We start from the raw sequence: 26,769 nt of genomic DNA, 5'->3' as shown, positions 1-26,769 counted from the left end.
TGGGGGCTCCTGGAAGACAGCCGAGAAGGGAAAGACAGCAAAGGGAAGAGGCCAGAAGATGAAGTGAGGGGTACCGTCCTCAAAGAGAGAGCTGCCTGTGGTGTGGTGATGGTCAGGTAGTCTTTCTTCAGAGAGTCATTCATTACAGCAGAGCTTGGGGGGAGCACTAGAGACTATGTTTGCATGTGAAGGTGCCTTTCCTCCCCAACTCCCTCCTCTAGGCCCATCCCTGCTCCTCCTCATTGATGTCCCCCCCTTCCTCAAACTGCCCCCACATCTCAACCGCGTCTCCCTCTGCCCAGCCAGATCCTATTGCACTTGCCACTGCCCTTCCTGATGCCCACTGCCCTTGGGCTGCTCTCCCAGACCCTACGGTGCAGCCCCACATACCAGGTGTTGCAGTCCTGCGAGAGGGACGTTCCCGGAGGGTACCGTTGCCCGGCATGCACACAGGAACATTCAGCGCTCCCCACGCAGCGGCCTTCATCCAGGAGCTGTCCCTCTGTGTTCAAGGGCATCAAGGCAAAAACTCAACTTATCATCATTACTCATCCCGCAGCTCCAGAATGCCCGTGGGTGACCACAGTTTAGGCTTCTTCAGGAATCTCAAAGAACCTGCTCTGTGATGTTGCTCTGTCCCAATAGGGCGATATCGGGGGGAGGGAGATTATTAATCTTTCTCTACTAGTGAAGAAATGGGAGAAAGAGCTTTGCTCAAGGTCCACCAGTGAGGAAAGCATGAGTCTAGGCTGTGAGAACTGGTACGACCCTTACTTTCACAGTCATGCACTGGAAGAAGTCATTTATTTATTAATTTCCATTACACAGATGAAGAAAGGAGGCAAGAGTTTTTGTTCTAGGTCATCCAGCGGGGAAGTCGTTAGTCCAAACACACAGGCCTCACTCTCAGTAATTAAACAGTATTTTTCACCAAAGCTCGCACAGCCTCTCCGGAGAAACAAGTTCTAGTGCAAAGCTCTTTTCAGCTGAGCTCCCATGGCAAACCCAGGAGACATTTTAAAATATCTCGCCCAGACCCCTTCCCTGACACTCAACTGAGGAAACAAAAGTGCCGCTCAGAGCGGGCCACGTGCTCCCCAAACAAAGTCTCTGTCAGAGCCCAGACGGTCCTTCTGTTTCCGAGACACACGTGCTTCCACGGATACAGTACCATAGGGAAACAGAAATTAAAAATAAACCCCGGCTCGATCCGGATCCCTCTGTACAAAGACTTTTTTAAAAAATAAATAAAAGGCTTCTGATTCCAGCCACGGGATACAAACACAAGTGGCCTTCATCTGGCTTCCCCAAGCCAAGGACACCGGCAAGGTCTCGGATTTGTGAGTAGAGTAAGAAGCTTATTACCAGGGCAGCTGCAGCCGTCCACGCATGGCTGCCGACACACTTCTTGGACGTGCAGGCTCTGGCAAGTTCTGGCGCAAGGGGACACACACTCCTTGTACTCCATGCCAGCCGGACAGGCCGGTCCTGAAATGGGAAAACATGGGAGTCTTCCCGGAGCAGCTCCCTCCCAGAGGGCACCTCCCAGCCACGCTGTCCTCAGAGCCCCTGCGCTCTCTCCTCTGCTCCCTCTGTCTTCAGGGTCCCAGGGGCCAGCTCCACCCCAGTGGCACCCCAATGGCCCAGCCCCCCCTGCCCTGAAGGGAAGTCTTCCCTCTCGTAGGGCCAGGCTAAGACTCAGCAGAGTCACCTGGGACCAGCACCCCTTCCCCCTTGGTCATCTGCTTCTCCGTGAACAGCTTGGCATTTCCCCCCCTCCCCCATGCTCTGTCCCTTTCACCTAAAACCCTCTCAAGGTAATTCCAAAGTCCTCTAGGTTGAAAATAAATGTCCTCCGTGGGCCAAGCAAGGGGTAAGTGGCATCTGCATCACATCCCTCCTCTAAGGGCTCCCCTTCCTCATGAAACTGGTCCTCGTCGAAGGCCCCTGCCCAGTACCATTCATGCCCACTTTCCCCACGTGGGGGACATGCTCCATATTTATTTTCCACTGCGCTGCAGGACTGTCTTCAGACCCTTGTCACCCAAGCATCTGTCCTTTCCCACTGGACCCAGCTCGTCCTGGGCAAAGACCGACCCCCCTGCTTTGCCTCTCAACCCTGTGGCTGACTGATGCTCAGAATCACTGAAGAACCAGAACATACCAGTGACTTCCTGGGCTTCGTAAGACCGAACAATGGCTCTGAACCCCTTCTCCTCCGAGAGGCATCTCCCCACCCCCCCCCCGCACCCTATCTTCAAAGACCTCAAATAACAGCCACTCCACCCGACAGCCAAGAAGCCAGCTGCTAATAGCCACCTTCTCACACCCCCACAGCAGAGATAAAAGCTCTAATTTATAAGCGGAAAAAACACACACACTGAAAAACATGTGTGTGCTGTAAATATTTGGCCCGCTGTTCCGGCTCCATCGGCCAGGATGGCCCGTGTAATTACAGCGGACTGTCCATATGCATGGCTTTTGGTCCGCGGTGGAGAGTCTGGGGAAAGAGCAGCGTTCTTGTAACGGAACCAAAGAAGCTCCTATTTAATTATGATAATTTGGGGATGTGACAATGACAGGGATCAGGGACCCGGTGAGACTGGGAGATCCGAACCACAGGCATCCTGAGGTGGAAGGAAAGGGGAGCCCCGGGTGGGGAAGAGAGAGTCTGGGTTCACAAAAGGGAAGGGCTTATAGAGAGGCTGCCGGTCTCTCTGAGATCATGACCACTATGGACAGTGTGGACAACTCCTCGCTCCTCGTCAACGCAGACAGGCCTGCAGCAGAGCTGTGAGCTGAAATCAAGACAGCTGGGTTTCCTGTCAGAGGCAGGGAATGTTCTCCAAGTCCAGGGAATAGATTTCCCAAAGGAGTCCAGGGTGCTGAGGGAGGCATGGCCCCGGATGGAGGCAGGGGGCCGGGTGGCCTTCCTAGCCACAGCCTTTAAGGGAAGGGACACCCCCCTGCAGGCCAGCCTTCTGTGATCAGGTGGCCCAGGAGCGTGACAAGCCGGAGGGCTTCCCTAGTGACAGGAGGGACCGATACCACTTGTCCCCAGCTGGGAGGGTGGGCGGTGGACTTACGGCAGGTGCTGTGGTCGGTCCAGCCATATAAGACCATGCCCTGCTGGGCACAGGCCCGGGCATATTCCAGAAGGACCTCGCAAGGGCACCTCAGCCCCTGTGCACAGGTACACAGAGTCCTTTCACATAGGGCCACGAAAGGCTCAGGGTCCACCAGAGGGTGGCAGCGGGCAAACGCCGAGGCGCTCTTCAGAAGCTGGCACTGCTCCCACGGGCCCTGCAGAAACAAGATGCCACTCGGTGAGGACAGCAGCCGTGCAGCCCCGGCTCTATGGGGCACTGGGTCTGTCTTCCTGAATGCGGCTCCATGAAGAGCCCACCCCACGAGGAAACCTGGGGAAGCTGCCTCACACCAGGCATGGAGCGGGTGCTGATGAACTGTTCTCACAGTCTTACCAATGCAAGGGCAGATATTGAACACATGCTATCAGAAGTAGACGGAGACACTGAGGTTACCTCCCAGGCTGAGCCCTGAACATCAGAGCCCAGGGCCTCTGAACAGTCATGGCAAGTTGGGGGTGAGGGTGGGGGTCCTAGGAAAGAAAGCAAAGAGCAGAGAGAGGGGAACGAAAGGTGCAGAGCACAGAGCCGGGCATCCAGGAACACCCAGCGGCATCTCCTTCCCGCTGACCTTGCCTCCTCCTCCTCCTCTCTCCAACCAGGCCTTCCCGACCACACAGGAGGAGATGGCCCCAGGACTTTCAGGAATTGAAATGAGTTCTACTAGGGGTGGAGTTCAGCAACAGGTTTTCCCAATGTTCACCAGGTGATTCCTGGCGCCAGACGGAATCCGTTCCCATCAACAAAAACAAGCTAGGATTCTCAGAAATGTCCGCCAGACCCTCTGCCAGGCAAAGACTGGCATTTTACACTAGCTTTTACCACCTTGTTAATACCTTCAACACAGGGCGGGGTGGAAATTGTTGATCACTACTCCTGAAACACAGTAATAGAGACAATCCTATGTGCTGTCTTTATAAACATCTCTACATTCTGCTTTAATGAGTCCAACTGCACTGTGTGTGTGTGTGTGTGTAGTTTAAAATCTCTGAAGTTGATGGGGAACCTGGATGGCTCAGTTGGTTAAGCATTTGACTCTTGGTTTAGGTTCAGGTCATGATCTCAAGGTGGTGAGATCGATCCCTGCATGGGCTCCCAGGGAGCCCTCTCCCTCCCCCTCTACTCTGCCCCACCCACTCTCTCTCTTTCTCTCTCAAATAAATAAATAAATAAAATCTTGGGGCACCTGGGTGGCTCAGTGGTTTAAGCCTCTGCCTTCGGCTCAGGTTATGATCTCAGGGTCCTGGGATTGAGCCCTGCATCAGGCTCTCTGCTTGGCATGGAGCTTGCTTCCTTCTCTCTCTCTGCCTGCCTCTCTGCCTACTTGTGATCTCTGTCAAATAAATAAATAAAATCTTAAAATAAATAAATAAATAAAATCTCTGAGGTTGGAGCCACAGCTTTGGAAGCCATTCCCTGTGATCTTTTTATTTGCTCCAAATAAACGTTATCATTATGTGACAAAATAAAGTCTCTGAAGTTAAGGTGCCTGTTCCAATCAATCTTACACTTCAATTGGCAGCAGCTTTTTTTTTCTGGACTTGAGAATGGATTCTGGAATCTCACCCTACAGATCTTTATTGAGTCATCTTAATAACCTGTAAGCCATCTGACCTGCTGCAATAAATCCTTCTTATTCTAGTTGTCTAACGTGGACTCTCCTCTGTGCCTCAGAATACTGACCAAGAAATTTTACAGAACACATTAAAGAATTAGTTTTTCATTTGTTTAGTATATTTTTACAGGAAAATTAGTGAATGATCACTGACCCAGATAACAGGCCTCCCACTGATTTCTCTCCCTCTCACTGCATTACTTTCTGCTTCCTTCTCTCTGCTCCTCGACTTTTCTTTCTTAGTGACACCTGGAACCATGATATGTCCAGGACTTGACACAGTACAGTAACGTCACCACAGGTCCTCCCCACGGGGGGCATCCGCCCTTTCACACACAGAACGCTCTCCAACTGGAGAGTAATGGAAGGACTTAAAACCTTCAGCGAAGGGGGTGCCTGGCTGGCTCAGTCGGTAGAGCACACAACTCTTGATCTCGGGGCCATGAGTTTGTGCCCCACGCTGGGCATGGAGCCTACTTCTTAAATAAGTAAGTAAAAAAATAAACAAATAAGAAAAACTTTAAAAAGAAAAAAAAAAAAAAACCCTTCTGCCAAAAAGAAAGAAGTACCAGAGCATCTAAATGGAAGGCTGTGCCCTGAAGAATAAATCAGAGCAAATCGGTGTGAGGACAGGGGACAGTAAAAAAGAGCTCTGACGAGAAGGAAACCCATCTGCTCAAACCATACGGAAGGATGGCCAGAGCAAGCCTGTGCAAATCAAGAGCCGGGAGGCAGGGCCGTGGGGAAAAAAAGCCCAAAGGAACAGCAATTCTGTGATAGCAAAGATAAGCTGTGGTTCTGGGAAAACCCACATCCTGCCCACAGCCCACCTGAGCTGGGACCCTGCCCCTTCCCTGGCCTGCATGGAGCCTGTCCTCAGAACTAGGAAGCAGGGCAGAGTGTCACAGCTGCCTTGGGGTCACAGCAGGCAGGGGGGCAGGGAGGACACAGAAGGATGCCCAGGGTCCCTGCCCAAGCAGGTGGGTGTGGTGGGTTCCCCCGCACCTGTTAGGAAGGCCACAGCCACAGGGACTGCTGGACTGCAGGGCTGCAGGGCAAGGACCGTGAGCCAGCCTGGCCATTGCTGAGAGCCGCTGCTCCCTCCGTGACTCCACCTCTCTGGGCTTATCTGCTTCAGGACGGAGACTCCACACCTACTGCAGGGCTGAAGCCCAGGCCCTGCCGTTGCTGGAGGCAGGGACTGAAGCAAGTCTTCTTGCCTCGCTGGAGTAATGCGGGAATAATCCCAGCAGGTGCTGCCTTGCAGGCAGTGGGAAGACACCGCAGTGCCCGGCACTGAGCTAGCGATCCATGAATGAAGACCACTGTAGTCGGTCCCAGGACCACTGAGGTCCTGGGTGATGACCTGCATCCCGCTGTTTGCCACACCAGGCATTTTATGCAGGGGAAACTGAGGTCTTAGAAGACCAAGCCAGAAAAGTCTTGCCCTGGACTTGTTACAACTTCACAGCCCTGGATCTGAGTTTTGCCTCTTGCACCTGCTAGCTGTGTGACCTTGGACTATTGTCTGGACCCCTGCTCCTCCATCAACTGGGGATAAGAATGACAGTTCCTATGTGATGTGATGGTAGTGGAGATTGATTGAAATCATGCAGGGAAAGGCTTCACTGCAAAAATGATGACTCCGTATCATCACCGTGGCCACCAAAGAGGTCCCTTCCCCTCTCCCTCCTGCCAGGAGGCTTGTCCTCCAGAATGGTGGGCAGCTCAGCAGCAGGACAGAAGACATCTTTGTCCCTTTCCCTCTGCATCTTGGGGAGACTGGGCAACACTGGGATGCATGGCCACCATGACAACACAATCGCTTTACTAGTATCTTGGAGACTCTTTTGAGCGAGGGGATGGAGGAAGGACCCTCTCTTCTTTGCCACAGGCAGGTCTAAGACTCTCCTGAGGCTCAGGGGGAGGAGGCTGGAGCCTGGGTCTAGTTCTTTCCATTCTGCTACACTGTCTGGCCCATGAGATGGGCCCCTCAGAGAGAAACGTTCCTGGGCTCTCAAAGGGCGGCCACGGGTGCCCCGGGGAGGGCCAGAGGCTTGGGCTCTTGCTGGCCCTTCTCCTCATCTGAAATTTGGAACCAGAGAAAAACCCAAAAAGGCTCCATGGGGGTTTTTTTGTTCGCGTGATGCTGCCATCACCTGGTCTGTCGGGCAGCAGCCCAGAGCAGCCCCTGTATCACAGGACAGTTCCACAGGGACCAGGCACCTGGGGTTCATCACCAGCACAGCACAGCGTCAACCAGAAAAAAGAAGAGACTCAGGAGTCCAGTGTCCCCTCCCACACTGAGAGCGATGTCAGGCAGAGTCCAGCATGGCCCATCTCCAGCTGGCCCAAACCTGTCTGTTCCCTGCTCAGAGGAAAAGTGGGACCCATCCTCCAGCACATTTCCTGGGAGGTCCCTTGAGATATTAAATGGTTTACAGAAAGCTGTAGCAAGAAGTATGTTTTCTGATTATTTGCCTGCAGGATGGGAGTGGATTTCTGCAGAAACAGCCACCTCCCTTTTGAGAACAATGCCTCTGGCCTCTCCATGTGCACCTGAAAATCTGGCTAGGATTGCTAGAGGCAAAAGGAAAAATCTGTCTCCCTGTCTTGTTCTCTGGTCTTCCTCTGGTCGGCTCTGGCCTAAACTTGGCCTATGAGAGTGACCAGAGTCTGAGGGCCCCACAGTGCAGCACACCTTGCTTGCCACCTTTGCCTCCCAGCCTTCCCCACTCCACGTGGAGGGGCCAAGCCAGGTCCAGAGACAGAAATAAGTCCAGGATGGAGCTGACACGGCATCCTCTCGGAACCTGGAGAGATGTCAGTAGGTAGGAGGTGACCAAACCTTTACTCAACAAGCACATCTGATGGTGTCCCACCCCAGCTTAAAGGACGAAGTTCTAGCTCCTTAGAAAGGCAGCAGGCCAGGCATTCTAGGATCTGATCCTGGCTACTGTCCAGCTCTCCCCCTCCAACTCCCCATCTCACATATCACCAATGTCCCCCGAACAAATAGAGTGGTTTCAGAGACCACCTTGGCACCCACTCCCACAAACAGGCCCTTCATAAGCCTAAAACACCTTCCAAGAACACAAAACTCCTCAGAGAAAGGCCAGATAAACAGACTTTCAGATTTGGAAACTGTGGCATGGAGAGAGTAAAGCATTCACTAGGTCAGCGGTTCACAAAGTGTGACTTGATCCAGAAAGCCCCTAGAGACCCCCAAGATCCTTGGAAGACTTTCCAAGATCCTTGCAAGACTATTGTAATAATCACACTAAGATGTTTTCTGGCCTTTGGGCTCTCACTCTTTCATGAGTGCACAGTGGAATTTTCCAGAAGCTCCACGATAGATAATAGCACCACAGACTGACTACTGACGCTGACGTGGGAATCCAGCTGATTTCTCTTAAGCCAGATAGCAAAGAGATTTACAAAACTATGAAACAATGCCATTCTTCTCTCTACACATTTTTCTGCTTGGAATTTATAGTGGCTTTTATTAAAAAGATGTTAAATATAATGTGTTTATTATTTTTAAAGGAGTATGCTGTAAATGTCTCCATTTTAGTATCTAATCTAGTATATATCAATAGATAATCCAAACCCATAATCAACAGATAATCTATAGAAAATCTCTTTTGTGTCTTCTATCATTCTTAAGAGTGTCAGGGCATCATCAGACCACGCAGCTCACAGACTCCTGTAGCGGCAGGGCTCAAACCTGATGGCAACCTACATGCCTGTCACCTGTCACCAAACCACAATTTACATGGTTTTCCTCCACGCCCCCACCCTCCCCACCTGTTTCCTCATACCAGGTTAGACAAGCGGAGCACGGGAGACAGAGCTCGAGTTTTAGAAGCGTGGTTGTTCTACAGTCCCAACCCCATCCCTTCCAAAATGTGCATCTGTGGGAAAATGATCCTGCCAGTCTGTGCCTGTTTCCTCCCCTGTAAAGAAGGCAGAGCGGAGAAGAGACTGAAAGTTGTCTGGGATCTCTTCCTCCCTTCTTTCTTAGTCACAGCACCTTCAATTTTCAATCATCCCTTGAGCATGTGCCCACTGGGCACGAAGATTCCATCTCTTCACTTCCCCGGCAGCTGTGAGTAGGCGTAACGAAGCTTTGCCCGGTAGGGCATAAGCAGAAGGATAACGGGCTACGTTCTAGGCAATGTCCTCAAAAGGAAAGGGTGCTTCTTTCTTAGCCCCTTCTCTCCCCACTGCCGGAATGCAGCTGTGATGCCTGAGGTGAAAGCCGCCATCTTGGACCATGAAGTGGAAGCTCCATGCCAACAACAACAGAAAAACGAGACCCAAGGACCCTGGGTCCCAACACCAAGGCATCCTGTGCTGGCCCTGGACACCCTAACTGAGCTTCTTTACACCAAGGCTTCTTTACACCAAGAGAGAAATAAACCTCTCTATTACTTTAGATGTCTCCTCACTCACAGTGGGACCTACTCCTCATGGACACAGACAGCAATACCTACGGAAGCCGGATACTGCAAAGTAAGACTGAACAAGTTTACATGGGAAAGGCAGTCGAGGCCCTACCCCTAGTGCCACTAGCCTATTGTCAATAGCAGCCTCACAGTGCGAAAATGGCTCCTCCTCAGCTCTCTGCGGAGCCGTTCTGGCAGAGACACAAGCGACGGTCAGCTCGTTTGCTCGCTCCCAGCATGTCCCTGGCTCCAGTGCCTGGCAGCAGCTACCTCTATCTTCCTGCATCTCGTCTGCAGTGCCAGCAGCTGGCGGGAGAGATCCAGCCCCAGCTCCGTCAGCCCATGACTTCACCCTGCCTAGGCGGGTGTGCAGAGCCAACAGCAGCCCAACTTAATCACATTTGCAGTTCATTAAAGAAGTCCAGGCCTCTTCCCTGGGGATGCCAAGCCCCGTCCAAGGGAGCGAGGGAGTGGGAGAGAATAAGCAGCACATCTCCCCAGTGGCAGGCAGGCAGGCGGGGAAGGAGACCTAAAGCTTAGCTATTGTGTTTGTTCCCAAACAGCTGACCAAGGAGAGGGGAGGGGGCATTCCTAGGACTGAAGTGAACAAAGGAAGGAGAAGCTAATATAGAGAGTGCAAGATTGTTCACTCCAGCCCTGATCTTTCCAGCCCTGGGGTGGGTGCTCTGAGGCTGGCCCTGGAGGAGGTATGGAGGCGCCTGGCGCCTGAACAGGTCCAGAATAGTGGGTTCAAGAATTCACCCCATGGCAGGGCCTAGTTTCTCATTGGTCAGCCAGCAAGGACGGATGGGGGAGGGTTGCTGATTCTATTTATATCTTCTGGCTGGCCTGGGACTCCCACCCACATTCCAAGATCTGGCTCACAAAGCCCCCATGAAACTGGTCGATAGATTTCCACCAAATGGACATTCTTTGTTTTTTTGTGGGTTTCTTTTTTTTTTTTTTTTTTTTTTTTTGCAAAGTTGGACATTCCTCTCTCTGAGATGACTGGGGTACAGTCCTCATGAGGAACAGGGTAACTGGATATGTCACAGAAGTCCCCATATTCCAAAGGACCCTCCTTACCCTCTGCCCTGGTCTCCTGGAAGGTATCTGAGCCATTGTCAGAGACTAGGGCAGGGCTCAGTGGGCTGGGATGTGGGCCAAGCACCATCCCCAAGTTCCCAGTTTGGGGTCTGTCCAAGCCCGGGGATGGAACCACTCTGCTCATCCTGCTCCCAGTGAGGAAAGATCGTCAGCTCTGTGCTAAGAGCCACAACACCACTCACCATTCTAATGGCAATAAGAATGCCATTCTTATGGCAATCTGTCACCTACAGATCCAAGATGGCATTTATGTTGTTTTCTTTCATGGTTGTTCAGTTTCCCAAAAGCGTTGTCCCTTGAACAAGATTGTAGATCCAATCCACGCAGATTACCATCACCCAGACCCCATAAAATACCTCAGTAAATATGTACACAGGGGCGCCATCAGATTCTTGCTCATTCTTGTCCTCATCAGGGAAAGGAAAAGGAAAAGAAAGCCACTTTTGTTAATTTTGTTAAAGGATTTTGAGATTGTTACATTAAGAAGCCATTTAAACTGAAAACTTGAGGACTAGGACCTTATCTGACCCTCCTCAAGGGTTTGTCAAATAAATACTGCTTGACTAGGGGAACCCTGTGGCAGCCCCTGATCTCTGTTATAAAACTAGACCCCAAAGGCACACTGGTCAAGGTCACCCCCAACCCACCACACGCACACGGGCTCACTGCCATTCTGAATTATGATAAGCCCAAGATTCCTAACATTGATGAAAAAAATTTCTTCTGCTCCAGACACCTGCCTGATTTTGCTGCTGCTGCTTCTTCAGGACAACTGACCCCTGGAGGGCCAAGCAATATATGGTATACTCAGTCTTCCAAGAAAGACTGGTCATCTTGAGGACCAACTCTGGGGAGGTATACAGAGAGAACTCTTAGGGCCGGGGGCCTGAAAGCATCCTTACATTCAGGTAGCAGCAGCAAAAGCAAGAGATGGTCTTCCCAGTTTGGGGGAGGTGATCCTGGGGAGGCGGATGGCTACAGCAACTGTGTTTTCCAGTGGAAGCAAGGTCAAAATCACCGCCATCGAGTAGAGTTCTGCAGGGTGTCCAGTGCATGCTGGCAACATGCTGAGGCCTTATCTTTCACACCATAGACACCACACAGGTACATGTACATTCTATGCACATTTCTAATGCTTATTATGGCAATTTTCCATCAGGGAGCAGTGAAGTGCCTTGAGGAAGGGGCCTCTTTGTCTAGTTAGTAAGAATATTGGGTGGACTAGCTGTCGTTGTGAGGACTAAGGACAAAGACAGGATCCTTTCATAAGGTTCAGCCCTTGCTGACAGTACCCAGACTAACAGAATGTGAATTTTAAAAAAAAGGGGGGGGGGAGGGGGGCAACCTAAGACTCTTTCTAAAATGTTCATTATGTAGTAGAGTTACCTGCAAATTAACATCAATTATCTGAGCATTTAGAGCTTGGGGCTTCTTATTACTAGGTCTGAACCCTGAGCTCCAGACTCCAGCAGCCCTACCCTCTGTTTCAAAGGCTGAAAAAAACCTGGAAATTTGCATGCAGTCAAACAAGGCATTCTTCAGTCCCAGCAGGGAGACTGGAGGGTGGGGTTGTTGGCATAACAAGGAAACATTCATCCCCTAGGTATAAGTAATATGACCTGGCTCAGAATAAGCTGACTCCTGGCTACCAGCATGGAAAGGAGAGCGCCAGAGAAGTGGGAGAATAGATTCTGGCGGCTCTCAAGAAAAGTTCTTAGGTCAAGGTAGCCTTCCCCACAGAACACTCTGCCACAGCAAATGGTCCTTAGAGCCACAATGGCAAGCTCTTGTAAGTGATGCCCATTTACCAGACCTGACTTTTGAACCCGGTGGCCCAGGGGACCAAGCAGGTGGAGAACAATTCCAGAGCCCGCACTAATCACCTCCCAGGAGATGAGTCGTTGCGCTTCCCAGCCAATGAGGGCGCCCGGTCTTGGGTGAACACAACCTGATTGGCGGAGACCAAGCCAGCTCAGTCTTCGCAGGTAAACAACTTGATACTACCTCTGAGCTTAAAGAAGCCTGCGCCTGGGGAGGTGTGGCGTGTCTGGGGGGCTCAGCCCAGCACTAAGAACTTGGAAACCAGTTTCTCAGGCTGCTCCCAGGACACTGGTTAGTGAGGACTTCAACACACCCAGGAGACAAAGTGAGTAGCAAGCCTGCAGCTGGAGCCTCCAAAAGGCAACCCCGGAGACAAACAAGGCTTCTCATGGATTCGTCCTTCCTCCCCCCGCCCCCCTTTGTCTCCAGCAGACTGAGTGGCCTAGGATCAGGTTCTCCATATGAAAATCCTGTCTTCACCTCCCACCTCTTAGGGATAGGTGAGAGTATCCCTTTCTATCCCAAGGGTGGGGGAATATTTGTCCAGCGCTTCTCGGCACTGGCCTGTGTTTGCAAAGTGAAGTGAGACAAAGCCCATGCTCTGGAGAAGAGGATTCAGCATTAAAGGTACTTAGGTGACCCACAACCCCACCTCACCACGGAGGCACCCCCTGCCTAATCCCACCGCTGCCTAGAGAACACTGAAGTGCAGGAGAGGGGGAAGCGCCTTCCAGCCACAAAACAGGAAGCTAGGAAATAAAGACAGAAATGACCAAAATCTCCCTTCCTGCCCCTCAGCGCACCTGATTCCTGGAGGGCCCTCCATCTGAAATTAACTCGGGTTGCCAAGCAGCTCTAGAAGAAAATCTGGCTTCAGTCACATACCCGCCCCTCAGCGTGGATGTGTTTAGACAACTTCTCTCCTTCTAACCTCAGTCTCTGCTCAGCTTCCCCAGAAGGAACTGGGTTATAATTGGGAAGAGGGGAGGAGAAGAGAAAGGAATGAATCTTAAAGCACTATGTGTGCTTGGCCTCTTTCCACACTTGCGGTAGAGCCCCTGCCACCGAGAGCCCAGACAGCAGGAGGATGCTGGGAGTCAAGAAATAACAGTAATTAATAATAACAAGAACAGTGCCTACAGTTGAACTCCACTGCCCTAAACACTCCACACAGATTCTTTCTCTTATTCTTACAGTGACCCTCTGTAGCAGCTGCTCTTCCTATGCCCATTTTATGCATGCAGAAACTGAGGCTCAGACAAGGCAAGGGTCTTCCTCAGAGTTACAAAGCCAGGAAGTGGCCTGACCCCAAACCCATATCCTTAGCATCATGCAGAGGCCCATGGAGGAGAAAAAAAATTGAGGGTCTACCAAGGGCAATCACCAGATATTTCAAAAGTTTTCCTGGAAAGAAGAGTAAACTACCCTCTTCCACACAACAGCACCCTCCTCCCGGGTGTTAGAACTTGGTCGACCTTAGTCGGTTGCCAGGACAGGGCTATGGTCCAGGTGACACAGATGTTTATGGACAAGCTGGAAACCTAGCACCGCTGAAACCTTGGAAACCCAAGAAAAAGAGGCATTCGGATCATGCTTGTTTAGAAGTTGGAAATTGTGTTTACAATCTTGGCAGCTGGACTAAATATCAAGCTAGAATATTTTCCTGTGCCTGACAAAGTCCTTGGTTCCAAAGATCAGATTGTTACACAAAAATGGAAAAGGCTCACTACCTGAGTTACCAGCTAGCAATGAAAGTCTCTTGTGCTAAGTAAGGCAGGGGAGTGTGTGTATGTGTGTGTGTGTGTGTGTGTGTTTCTTTTGCTTCTGGAGCAGGAGAGGCTGGAGTTTCTCTACTTCTGGGCAGAGCTGGGTAAATCAGACTTCTGCAAGCTGCAGATGGGGCATCGATACCGTGGAGGTAGGCCCAATCTGCAGACATATACCACCACCCACTGAACATTTATTGAGACTTATTGGAAACTGTCTCTCTAGCCCAATCCAGTGAAACATACAGTGTTCTAGAGCTGAAAGGAACCCTAAGAATCCTGGAAGCCATCTCCTCAGGGAAAACTCAAGGACCACAGGCAGAGATAATGAGCCACCTGAGGCAATGAGGCCAGAGCTGCAGACACCAGGGAGCCAGAGACAGGGAACTCTGACTCTGCAGCCTGTCAGCGGCTGATGCTGGACAGGTACTTAGCCTCCCAAGGCTTTGCTTTCCTCATTGCTCTGGAGAACTGTGGAGGCCCACCATGGCCCTGGAGGCCTGTCAAGGCTGTGTGCCAGGGGCCGCCCTCTTGCTGGGGGCAGAAGCAGGGTGGTTGCTCCCTGGGTGGGGGCTGGGGGATGGCTCTCTACAGGGGATGTCCAGGGCAGTGTGAATGCCCTTCAAAGCCCAGGACTCATCCCCTCACGGCTAACAGTGCTGGCGGCTAAGGGCTCACAGCTGAGTTGCTGCAGGCATTGCCCTCAGTCCAAGAGAGCTGTCCCGCCTCCCTGCCCCAAAGGAAGCCTATATCTGATGACCAAGTGGTCAGTTCAGGCTTGCCTAGTGGGGGGCAAGCCTGAACTGACCACTTAGGGCAAACCCCGCCCCCAGGTTTCAGAGCTCCCTGAAGGATCTGCCTTGTGAGTTCATGGCGATTCGCCCTCCCCACTGCCCAGCGCTGCCTTTTTCACTCCCTTACAGATGCTGCTTCTGAGAAGGTCTCCAGTCACTCTCTGCCCAGGAGACCTGATTCACGCCATCCCCAAGAAATCTTGTCCCCCAGACAGTGAGTGTGTGCACACAGCCTCAGTAGGGCCATCCATGTGCTGACAAGGGCCCAGCTTCACCCAGAACCATGCTGCTTCTCCTCTCTCAGCCTCAGCAGCCGGACCCCATGGGGAGAGAGGGGTCAATCCTCAAGGGAGGTCTGCCCCCTACCCAGGAAACATCACCCTCTTAACACTCCACCCACCATGGCACAAGACCACCCCTGCAGAAGGTAGAGGCATAGTACCGTCCTGCCACTCTCTCCCACCAGACCCCCTCCTCTCCAAGGGGGAGGGTCTGGTAGTGGGGTCATAAGGGACAACTCTGAAGGGGAAGAAGCTGCCATATGGTTAGAAACAGGGGCTGTGGGGAAAGGGATGGGAGGTGCCACTATCTGTCCTGAGTCTCAGGACAGAGGCACACACAGATGCTTAAGGCCTTGTGACTACAGAGGTACTGACTGGACTAATGTGGCCACAAGCCACGGAATGCCACAGCCACCAGAACATGGAAAAGGAAAGATTTTCCCCTAGAGCCTCCCTAGACAGAGTGGCCCTCCTGACACATTGATCTTGGCCTTAAATTCAGATTTCTGGCCCCTAGAACTATGAGAGAATATGCTTCTGTTGCTGTAAGCCACTGATTTTGTGACTAGTTTGCCACCACAGCCTCAGGAAAATATTATCACGTACAGGTTGGACACCTCAGACTCACCTCCCTCCTCTCTGCTCAGCTTCCCTGAGTATAAAGTAACCCCCTGCCAGCTCTTATGCTGGTAAGGCCTTGGGGCCTTGCCCTCCTATTCGTACTTTCTAAAATCCACTCGTTGAACACCTAAAAAGAATCGTTTCCCCGTTGCAGAATTTCAGACGGGCAGCAGATGATGGAGATATTTGGGGACAAGAGAGGGCATTAGAATGTAAAGCAGAAAAGTCTGGTTGTTCACTCTACCAACTCCTTAGACCCATTTTCAGAGGTGCAGGCCCAGAACAGTGTTAGATTCAAGCTAACCGACTCTGGCCACAGTTGGTTTTCAGGAAAAAAGAGGTCCGTGGGAACCCTTCTTTGAAGAGCAAGAGGGAACCACAGAGGTAGGCCCACTCTGTGCCTCAGTGGAAGACCTAAGACCAGATGACTTTCTGCCTCTTAATCCCAGAAGACCCACTCCATTCAGACCACCCCAGCTGGGGTGGTACCCACCTGCTGCATTTCCTCAGAGGAGACATTGCATGGGCTGCCAGGAGGGGACACCCGTTTGCACCGTTGTTCCCCGCTGCTCAGGGCCCAGGAGTTGGCAAAGTCGTAGGGGTCCGAGGTCAAGGTCCCTGTGGAGAAGGTTTCAGGAACAAAGTCACAATTAAGCCTGAGCCAGGACTTCTAAGTGAAAACTCTGGGTTTGTCGTCACCTGAAACAACCTTCCATTGGGTTGGTACATAGGCCCCTGGGGTGGGGAGTACCTTTTGTGCAGCATTCAGCAGGTTACCACAGGGCATAGGGCTCAGAGCTCAGCCCGTGTGTGGAGAGGGGTGGCTGGCTGGATGCGCACAGTGAGGAGGGCAGCGTGAAAGACGATGAGGAGCGTGCGCATCCACGCTGTCTCCCCGTCCCTCGCACACCTTTCCCCTCTGTGCAGAATGTTCTCCACCCCCTAGTACCTTGGCTGCCTCCACTCATTCTTTGAGATGTAGCTCCAATGCCACTTCCTCCAGGAAGCACTCTGAAGTAGTTCTGTTCCCAGCCCCCTGCCCCAGTCTGTGTTCCCTCAGCACCCCTGCCATCCTTCCATCAAAACTCTCATCGCCCTCTGTCTTAATATTCCCTTTTTTTAATTCATACTCCATTCAACCGTGAGCTCCCTAATTCAGGGTACATGCTGTGTCTCTTATCTCTGAATTCTTATCTGGCGCTTTGTAGACACTCAAAATGTTTTTGCAGATTGAAGGTAAGAATGTGACATGGAACCTGAGCCCCCAGTCACTGCATCCCCCGGGCTCTCACAGAATTGGGGCCTTAGTCTTATACTGATTGTGCCTCCATCATCTCCCACAACAGACAGGGTCTACAGGCTTCCATGGCAAAGGAGAGTCCTAATATCCCTTCTGAGTCTTCACTGCCAAGGGACTAATGGAGCATTGAGGCAACCAGTCCTTTTGCATAACCAGGTCTGGAAGACTGAAGTATGTTTCAAGGTCAAATAATGTACTTGAGAATAGAAAATAAACTATCCTTGAGGAAGGGAAAGCAGGACCATGGCATCTGGTGTGTCATCAGCAGGGAAAATGGCACCCTTCAAAGATTCACTTCCTAATTCCTGGAACCTATGAGTATTCTCTTATAGGGCAAAAAGATGTGGTTAAGTTTTTAAGGATCTTAAGAGGAAAAGCTTATCTTGGATTATCTAAGTGGGCCTTAGATCCAATGACACGTATCCTTATCAGAGGGAGGCAGCAGGAGGAGAGACAGAGACACAGAGACGTGATGTAGTCACATGTTAAGGATTGCTTTTGGTAGTTGGGAGAGGCAAGGAACAGGTTCTCCAATAGGGCCTCTGGAGGGGTGCAGCCCTATCAACACCTTGATTTTAGGTGTTGGACCTCCTAAACTTGGGAGAGAATAAACTTCTGTTGTTTTAAGCCATGGGAAAAGCCCAAGGGAATTTAAATTTATGGAGTTTCTATTTTGTGCCAGGCATTATGACAAGTGCCTTCTGGGTTCTTAGTCACCATGCCACAGAGGCTTGTCCACTTTCCAATATACCATGAGAGCTCCAAAAACTTCAGGTTATACCATCTTCGTATGGAGGTTTTAAAGCAAATATGCTTAAAATTATTACTATAAAGAAGAAATTGAAACCTCATACAAGGAGACAAGACAATAAGAAAAAAACAAGAGAGTTGAAGAAGGACCAAATTTACCTTCTAAAGCTACAAATGTAGTCATGAAATAGAAAGAAAACCCAATTGGGGGGTTAAAAATCATTTGGAAATTCAAGTTGAGGGAACTAGTGAACCAGAAGATACATCTAAGTAGTGATGGGCTGATAAGCCAGCTGTCCAGGGAAATGCAAAGTCCTGATTTTTAGGATTTGCTGATTTCCATGCAGCAGATACTCCCACCATGGCCAGTTTCTAACTACCAATCTGGCAGTATTGAATGCAGACCTGGTAAAGACACATGCAAACGGTTCTCACCAGCCAGCATGAGTGTACCACCCAAAAAGCAGCAAAGAGGAATAGAGAGATAGAAAAATGAAAGTAAGGTTTAAAAAAAAAAAAAAAAGGATGGAATAAAAATATCTGATATATGTCTAACAGATAGAGAGAAAATGACTGAAATTTTTCTAAATCTGATGGAAGATAGGAGTCCTCAGGTTCAGGAATCACAGCCTCAAGCAAGATAATAAAAATAAGACTGGGGCACCTGGGTAGCTCAGTTGGTTAAGCATCTGCCTTTGGGTCAGATCATGATTCCAAAGTCCTGGATCGAGTCCCACACTGGGCTCATTGCTCAGCAGGGAGCCTGCTTTTCCCTTTAACTTCACTCCTCCCAACATGTGCTCTCTCTCTCTCCTTTCTCTCAAATACATAAGGTCTATTTTTAAAAAGATAATAAAAATAAAACACACATCCAGATAACATAGTGAAATTTCAGAATTTCAGATGACTTGTGTACAAAGATAAAAGATATTATCTGCAATGAAATAACAGTTGGACTGACAATCTACTTCTCCGGAACAACAATGGAGTGGCATCTTCTAAAGTACTATGAGAAATAACTGATGTCCTAGATTTCTATACCTAGCTAAAGTATTGTGTAAGAATGAGGGGGTGTTTGTTTCAGTTACCACTATTATCACTATCAGACCCTGAATGAAGGAAGAACTGAGGGATATTGTTTAAAAAAGTAGAAATTGAACCTAGAAAAAAAGAATAAGATACAAGAGGAAATTATGAGCAAAGAATCTGTTAAACATGAAGGGACATCTAAAGAAGCACTGATTGTGTCAAGCTATAATAATAACACCAGATTTGGTGGTATTCAAAAAAGGTACAAGGGTCAGTGAAGTAGTGAGGAGAGAAGTAACATTTTAAAAAGCAGCAATAGTAGAAAGCATAAAATAAGATGGTTAATGGAAATCCAAATACACCAGCACCACAACTGAATATAAAATAAACGAAAAGAGGATATAAAACTTCCTAGTAAGAAGACAGGAGAGTTTAGGTTACATTAAAATAACAAGAATGAGGGATGCCTGGGTGGCTCAGTCAGTTAAGTGCCTGCCTTTGGCTCAGGGCATGATCCTGGGGTCCTGGAATTGAGTCCTGCATCCGGCTTCCTACTCAGCGGGGAGCCTGTTTCTCCCTCTCGCTCTCCCTCTGTGTTCTCTTTCTCAAATAAATAAACAAAACCTTTTTTTTTTTTAAGTAATAAATAATAAATAAAAAAGAACTGCCACCTGATTCAGCAATTCAAACTCTGGATATCTACCCAAAAGAACTAAAGGCAGGGTCTTTTTTTTTTTTTTTAAGACTTTATTTATTTATTTGACAGAGAAAGAAACAGCAAGAGAGGGAACACAAGTAGAGGGAGTGGGAGAGGGAGAAGCAGGCTTCCCACTGAGCAGGGAGCCTGATATGGGGCTTGATCCCAGGACCCTGAAATCATGACCTGAGTCAAAGGCAGACGCTTAACAACTGAGCCATCCAGGCACCCCTGAAGGTAGGGTGTTGAAAAAATTATGTGTACACCCCAGTTTGTTGCAGCATTATTCACTCTGGCGACTCATGGAAACAACCCAAGTGTCCATCAAGGCATGAATGGATAAGCAAAACGTGGTAGATACATACAATGTACATTCAGGTTAAAAATGAAGGAAATTCTGACCTAAAGGGGATGAAGGAGTATGAACCTCCAGTCACAAAATAAATAAGTTGCAGAGGTGAAAAAGCACAGCATGCAGAGAATATGGCGAATAAGACAGTAAAACATGGTTTGGTGACAGATGGTGATTACACTTATCTCGATGAGCACTGAGTAATGTGCGGAAGTGCTGAATCACTACGTTGTCCACCTGAAGCCAAGATAACACTGGATGTTGGTTATACTGCAATAAAAAAGTGACTTTCTTCCTAAGGGTTTATTGTTAATAGCGATACTGCTTCAGAATATCCCACTTACACGTATAGCGTAAACATGTACTATTTTACTCTGCAGGCACATTTGCGAGTCTATTAGCACTTACTTTGGGGCTCATTGTGACTGGCACTGTGTTTCTGACACAAACGGGCCTTAAGCACTTCGTTAAATTGTTGAAAAATAATCCTTGTCTGCTGTTGTTTTCAAGGCTGTTCTCTAGATGCTGAAATGTGTTACAAAACAAGGTGCAAATTTAGGGGTGCCTTGGTGCCTCAGTCGTTAAGCATCTGCCTTTGGCTCAGGGCATGATCCCAGGGTCTTGGGATCAAGCCCCACGTTGAGCTCCCTGCTCAGCAGAAAGCCTGCCTCTCCTTCTCCTACTCCCCCTGCTTGTGTTTCCTCACTCACTATATCTCTCTCTGTCAAATAAAATCTTTAAAAAAACCCAACAAAAACCCACAAGGTACAAATTTAAAACAATGCCTGTGTTCAAATAAATGATTTAAATACAAAAAAAAATAAGAAATTCTGATATATGCCTCAACACATGGATGAATAGTAAAGCCATTATGCTAAGCGAAATAAGCCAGTCACAAAAAGACAAATACTGTATGACTCCATTTACATGAGGTACTTGGAGTAGTAAGAATCACAGAGACAGAAAGTAGAATAGTGGTGGCCAGGGTTGGGAAAGAGGAGGACCGAATGGGAAGTTATTACTTAATGGGTATAGAGTTTCAGTTTTGCAAGAGAAAAAGAGTTCCGGAGACAGACACTGTGATTGATTGCATCAAAGTGTGAATGTACCTAATTGCCATTGAAGTGTGTACTGAAAAATGAGTAGGACAGTCAATATCATTTTATGTGTGTTTACCACAATTTTTTTAAAAGATTTTATTTATTTATTTGACAGACAGAGATCATAAGTAGGCAGAGAGGCAGGAAGACAGAGAGACACAGGGAAGCAGGGTCCCTGCTGAGCAGAGAGCCCGATTCGGGGCTCAATCCCAGGACCCTGGGATCATGACCCGAGCTGAAAGCAGAGGCTTTAACCCACTGAGCCACGCAGGTGCCCCTGTTCACCACAATTTTTAAAATGGAGGAAAAAACCCTATACATGAATTTGGGGGAGGGGGAGCGGAGGGCAAATGAGAGAGAGAATCTTAAGCAGGCCCCACACCAGCACAGAACTTGATCTCATGACCCCGAAATCATAACCTGAACTGAAATCAAGGGTCAGATGCCTAACCGACCGATCTACACAGGCCCCTGCATGACTGTTTATAGCAGCTTTATCCATAATTGCCTAAGACTAGACACTTCCCTGGTGCATGGATAAATGCACTGTAGCAGTACCCTTCAACAACTGACAGGAACAGTCTCCTGATACATCCGACCACACAGATGGATCTCTAAGGGATGATGTTAAGTGAAAGAAGCCAGACATGGAAGGCGAAGTACTCCTAGTATGATCACAGTTACATGAACTTTGGAAAAATCAAAACTATTGGATCAGAAAAAAGGGCTGTGGCTATCAGGGCTAGGGGCTCAGGGAGAGTTCACCTACAAAGGAGCACAAGAATTCTGGAGGGAGGACGCTGTTCCTTAGTTTGTGGTGGTTCCATGGTTCTCCACTTTCCTGAAAGCTCTTAGACCTGGAAGAGTGGCCTTTACTGTATATGACTTATACCTTGATAAATCTGACCTTTAAAAATAATAATAATAGGGGAACCTGGGTGGCTCAGTGGGTTAAAGCCTCTGCCTTTGGCTCAGGTCATGATCCCGGAGTTCTGGGATCGAGCCCCACATCGGGCTCTTTGCTCAGCAGGGAGCCTGCTTCCCTCTCTCTCTCTGCCTCTCTGCCTACTTGTGATCTCTGTCTGTCCAATAAATAAATAAAATTTTTTAAAAAAATAATAAAACCCAATTATGTGCTTCTTTCATGTAATACATCTGAAACAAAACCACACAGACCAGTTGAGTATGAAAAAATACGTCAAGCAAATACCTAAAAAAAAGTGAGGTACTTATATATTAATGTCAGATTTTAAGGCATAAGGCATTATTTTAAAATGGCAAGTCATTACATAAAAGGAACAGTTCACTAGAAAGATTCAATATTTCTAAAATCTAATTGCAAAGTTTCAAAATATATAGAGGAAACTTGATAGAATTACACAAAGTGATTGACAAGTTCACCACCACTGCAGAAAAATTTAATACAGCTTTCTTAGCTGTAGATAAGCAATTCTACATATTTACTATACATAGCTGTAGATAAACTATTCTACATATTTACTACTTTATGTCTTCTTCAACTTCCCTTAGTAGTTGAAGAAGACATAAAGTAGTAAATATGTAGAATATTTGCATAACATAATTAACAAACTTAATTCAACAAGTATATACAGAATCCTGCACCAATCAAAGAACACATTCTTTTGGAACATAAAAGGATCATCTAGGAGGTTACAAACAAATCTCCCCAAATTTCTAAATTAGAAATCAATTTAGTTACAAAAGATAACTTTAGAAATCCTAAACATCTGGAAATTTTGAACATGCTCTACAGGTTAAGAAAGAATTCAATGGCAATTAGAAAATCCATAGAACTAAATGAAAATGAAAATACCATAATTGGTGTAGCTAAGATGACATTTAGAGGAAAATGTATAGCCTTAAAAGCATACATATCGAATGATACAAATTTTGAGTAATCAATGCTGGAGAAGATGAAAACAAATGATCTTACTATTTTCCAACATATACAGTGAAATGAAAGGAACAGTCAACTGTTTCTCTAAATGCTCACCGCTCACCCCTTAATCAGAAGGTAGTTGGGCCATAAGGAAGAAGAACTTATGTACAAACGTTTAGCTTCTGTAAGGAAGCATCACTGATTAAATGTTCACATAATTGAAGTTATCAAAAGACAATTAAAGATAAGTAGTGGTTTCCACATTGTCCATATTCTATTGCTCATGAACACACACATAGACTGGCCTTCTTGGACTACGGACTTCCCTTTTTAGACCTCCTCCATGAAGTCCTATTGTACTCATTTGGGAGGATCTGTTGAAACCATTCAGCAACTACCAACCACCTACCCTGTATAAGCTTCTGCGGGCAAATCCAAGTTGAACCAAGCCAAGATGAACCAAGCGGGCAAATCCAAGTTGAACCAAGCCAAGATGAACCAACCAACCTCCAAGATGTGGTTTGGGGGCAGGTCTAGGCAGTGGGGTGGAACGCTCAGAGCTAAGGTTGGCAGAATAAACATGATATGCCTGAGGAGGGGTGTCAGTGAAGGTTTTGTAAGCAGGGAAATGACAAACAATACCACAACTCCAGGGAAATGGTATCCGAGAGACACTTACCTTCCTGCGTCCTGAAGTCATCCTCAGCAAAGATGTTAAAGTTGCCACAGAGCCCACAGGTCTTGTTGAAGTATCTGTCTGATAAGAGGACTTGAAAGTTGCCACTGCCATCAATTTTGGCCACAAAGCCATAGGCCTCACTGGACAGCCTGTAGTAGCCAGCCTCAGTCTCCAGGTACAGCCCGTTGGAGGCATAGGGCATGGAGATGCTGGAGGGACAAGGATGAGTTTGGGAAGTGTGAGTCTTGTGTGTTTCCTGGGTGTCTCTCCCACTTTTCAACCCCAACTCCTTGGTCCAGTGTTGGGACCTTGGTGCAAAGTCACTAAGGGTCTAGACCAGGAGTCAGAACACAGAGCTCTCACCCAGACCTGCCTCTTGCTTTCCCTGGGCACATTTACTTCCTCTCTCTGGGCCCCAGCTCCCTCAGCTGAAAAAACAAGGAGGTTGCAAGAGAGATCCCCAGGGTCCTTTTTTTTTTTTTTTTTTTTTTTAAGATTTTATTTATTTATTGGGAGGGAGTGCAGTGTGAGAGAAAGAGAGATCACAAGCAGGGGGAGCAGTAGGCAGAGGGAGAAGCAGGCTTCCCTCGGAGTAGGGAGCCCGATGTGGGGCTTAGTCTCAGGACCCCAGGATCATGCCCTGAGCAAAACGCAGACGCTTAACGGCCTGAGCCACCCAGGCACCAGCACCCTAAACCCCGCCACCCGTCCCAGCATCCTGTCCTTTTTAACTCAGACATTGCAGACATTCTGGGCTTCAGACTTACCTTTGGGTCCCCTGCAGCACAGTACCATTGACAAACAAATGGATGTCGAAAAATTCTCCAAGATACACAGAGAGGCTCACTCTTTTACCATTTTGGAAGCCCCCTGAAAGAGAAAAGAGTCAGTATCATGGATTATTACCAAAAAAAGTTAGGATATTTATTTCTAATCATCTTATGTACATCAGAAAATCTCATCTCCATGGAAAACTTTCCCCACCATGTAAGGACTTAAATGGGCAATAAAATCTTCCCCAAAATACCATTTACTCACTCATTTTCTATTCATCTAAAAATATTTATTGAATGCCTTCTGGATATATAGCCCGCCAATAGTTTCTTCTTCTCAAAAGAAAACCATAAAAGCATGACCCCTTCTGGTGCTTACGATCTTTTTTTTTTTTTTTTTTTTAAGATTTTATCCATCTATTTGACAGAGAGAGAGGGAGTGTACAAGCAGGGGGAATGGCAGGCAGTGGGAGAAGCTGACTCCCCACAGAGCAGGAGCCCCAATGAGGGGCTTGATCTCAGGACCCTGGATCATGACCTGAGCCGAAGCAGACACTTAGCCAACTGAGCCAACCAGGTGTCCCTGGGAGCTTATCATCTAAGTAAAAGAAGCAGGAAGTAATTGACTATACTGTAAGGAGGCAAATAAAAGCCACATTGTGAGTTATCTGTAACAGATACCCTAGGATAGAGTTATATAAATTGTTCTCTTAGGACAACCCAAATCAGAATCCCTGGGCTCTTTGTTTTAAATGGAGACTCATGGGACACTGGGGCAGCTCAGTGGGAGTCGGAACATGGAGCTCTCATCCAGCCCTGCCTCTTGCTTTCGGCTGCCTCTTGTCTGCCTTCGGCTCAACTCATGATCCCAGGGCCCTGGGATTGAGTTCCGCATCAGGCTCCCTGCTCAGCAGGGAGTCTGCTTCTCTCTCTCCCTCTGCTGCTCCCCCTGCTTGGGATCTCCCTGTCTCTGACAAATAAATAAATAATCTTTAAAAAAAGAGAGAGATTCATGAGTTCTGTCTAAGTTTACTGAATGTGATGCTCTGGGAGACATTTAGAACTCCTGCTGGCAAAGTGCCTCACTCCTCGTGGGAATCTCAGGAAGGAGGCGATAAATGATCGATACTGCCACGAGAGATGTGTGACTAGGCAAACACATGAGACAAGGGTTCCATTGTGAGGGGTCAACCCAGAGGACAGGGTGGGGGCAGTGACCTGAGAGCAAGAGAACAAGCAGGAGCCCCAGTGACCCCAGCACCATGGAGACTAATCCCACCACGAGGCCCTGAGAACTGGCGATCTTCGAAGATTACCAACTGGCCACGGAGGTGAAGGAGCCAGAAGGGACAACGTGGAGGCTGAGTCTCCAGCCTTGGAGACTGGGAAGTTGCTGAAAATAGGAATGAGAAAGGGCAGCAGTGCACATAGAGATGGAAGATGCTGGAGAAAAGGGGGTCGAAGATGGGGTTCAGTGTCTGAGGGAACCTGCAGAAATAGGGCAAAGGACCCAGGCGAAGAAGTTAACCTTGGAAATGAGGAAACAGTCCCTCTCCTAGAAGAGTGTGGCCTCCAGCCGCTCAGCAAAAGAAGAGGCAAGAATGTGTGTGGAACTGAGGTGCCTGGGTGGCTCAGTTGGTTAAGCAGCTGCCTTCAGCTCTAGTCATGATCCAGCGTCTTGGGATCAAGTCCCGTGTAGGGCCTTTGCTCAGCAGGGAGTCTGCTTCTCCCTCTACACTACCTCCCTCACCTGCTCCTGCTCTTGCTCTTGCTCTCTCTCTCTCAAATAAATTAATAAAACCTTAAAAAAAAAAAAAAAAAGAATGTCTGTGGAACTAAGTGCAGGAGACGTGAAGGTTTGCTAGCATGAGGTACTGCTGCCATGGTTTGGGCCACTGACCTCAGAGGAGGAGTTCCCAGCTGAGGCCTGAGCTGGACGGAGCCGCTGGAGGACAGCGATGAGCTGTGGCGCGCGTGCGCACACACACCCACACGCACCAACCAGAAAATACAGTCGCTTCCTGTGAGATTTCAGTGAGGGGGTCACAGGGAAATAACTGGCCCATTCTAAGACTAGATTCACAGGGAAATAACTGGCCCATTCTAGACTAGATTCCTAGATGATCCATTCTTTTTTTTTTTTTTAAGATTTTATTTATTTATTTGACAGAGAGAGAGGTCACAAATAGGCAGAGAGACAGACAGAGAGAGAGATGAGGAGAAGCATGCTCCCTGCTGAGCAGAGAGCCCAATGCGGGACTTGATCCCAGGCCCCTGGGATCATGACCTGAGCCAAAGGCAGAGGCTTAACCCACTGAGCCACCCAGGCGCCCCTAGATGATCCATTCTTAGCAGCTCAGGGGCCCCCAGGAAAAGCCCCCAGACCAGCCGCAGCCCACAAACCACAGTCTGCAGAGCTCCAGACCGACACAGTCAGGAGGAAAATGAGATGCTAGCCACATTAAAGGGGTTTTTGTCCTGTTTGCCTGAGGAGATTGCCTGCTCTGCATTTTCACTTAGAACAGTATTGCAGCAAGCAAATCTTTATAAACAGTTAAGCAAACCTTCTGACAGCAAGAAATTAGGCAAA

The 26,769-nt window shown here is 48.5% G+C and overlaps 1 protein-coding gene across 2 annotated transcripts in view; it reads right to left on the bottom strand.

Moving 5' to 3' along the window:
* VWF (von Willebrand factor) overlaps positions 1-26,769 on the bottom strand; it is a 135,657-nt gene that overhangs the window by 98,379 nt on the left and 10,509 nt on the right. For both annotated transcript variants that reach the window (XM_032349034.1, XM_032349032.1), the window contains 6 exons: positions 24,174-24,276; positions 23,407-23,615; positions 16,093-16,217; positions 3,087-3,303; positions 1,366-1,488; positions 391-502 (listed from right to left, as the gene is read on the bottom strand). In XM_032349034.1, coding sequence (XP_032204925.1) covers positions 391-502; positions 1,366-1,488; positions 3,087-3,303; positions 16,093-16,217; positions 23,407-23,615; positions 24,174-24,276 — 889 coding nt within the window. The remainder of the gene's footprint in view (positions 1-390; positions 503-1,365; positions 1,489-3,086; positions 3,304-16,092; positions 16,218-23,406; positions 23,616-24,173; positions 24,277-26,769) is intronic.

This window comes from Mustela erminea, chromosome 6 (genome assembly GCF_009829155.1).
Source record: "Mustela erminea isolate mMusErm1 chromosome 6, mMusErm1.Pri, whole genome shotgun sequence".
Classification (NCBI taxonomy): domain Eukaryota; kingdom Metazoa; phylum Chordata; class Mammalia; order Carnivora; family Mustelidae; genus Mustela; species Mustela erminea.
The sequence above is the reverse complement of the archived record's forward strand: the minus strand, read 5'-3'. Positions and strand labels throughout refer to the sequence as shown.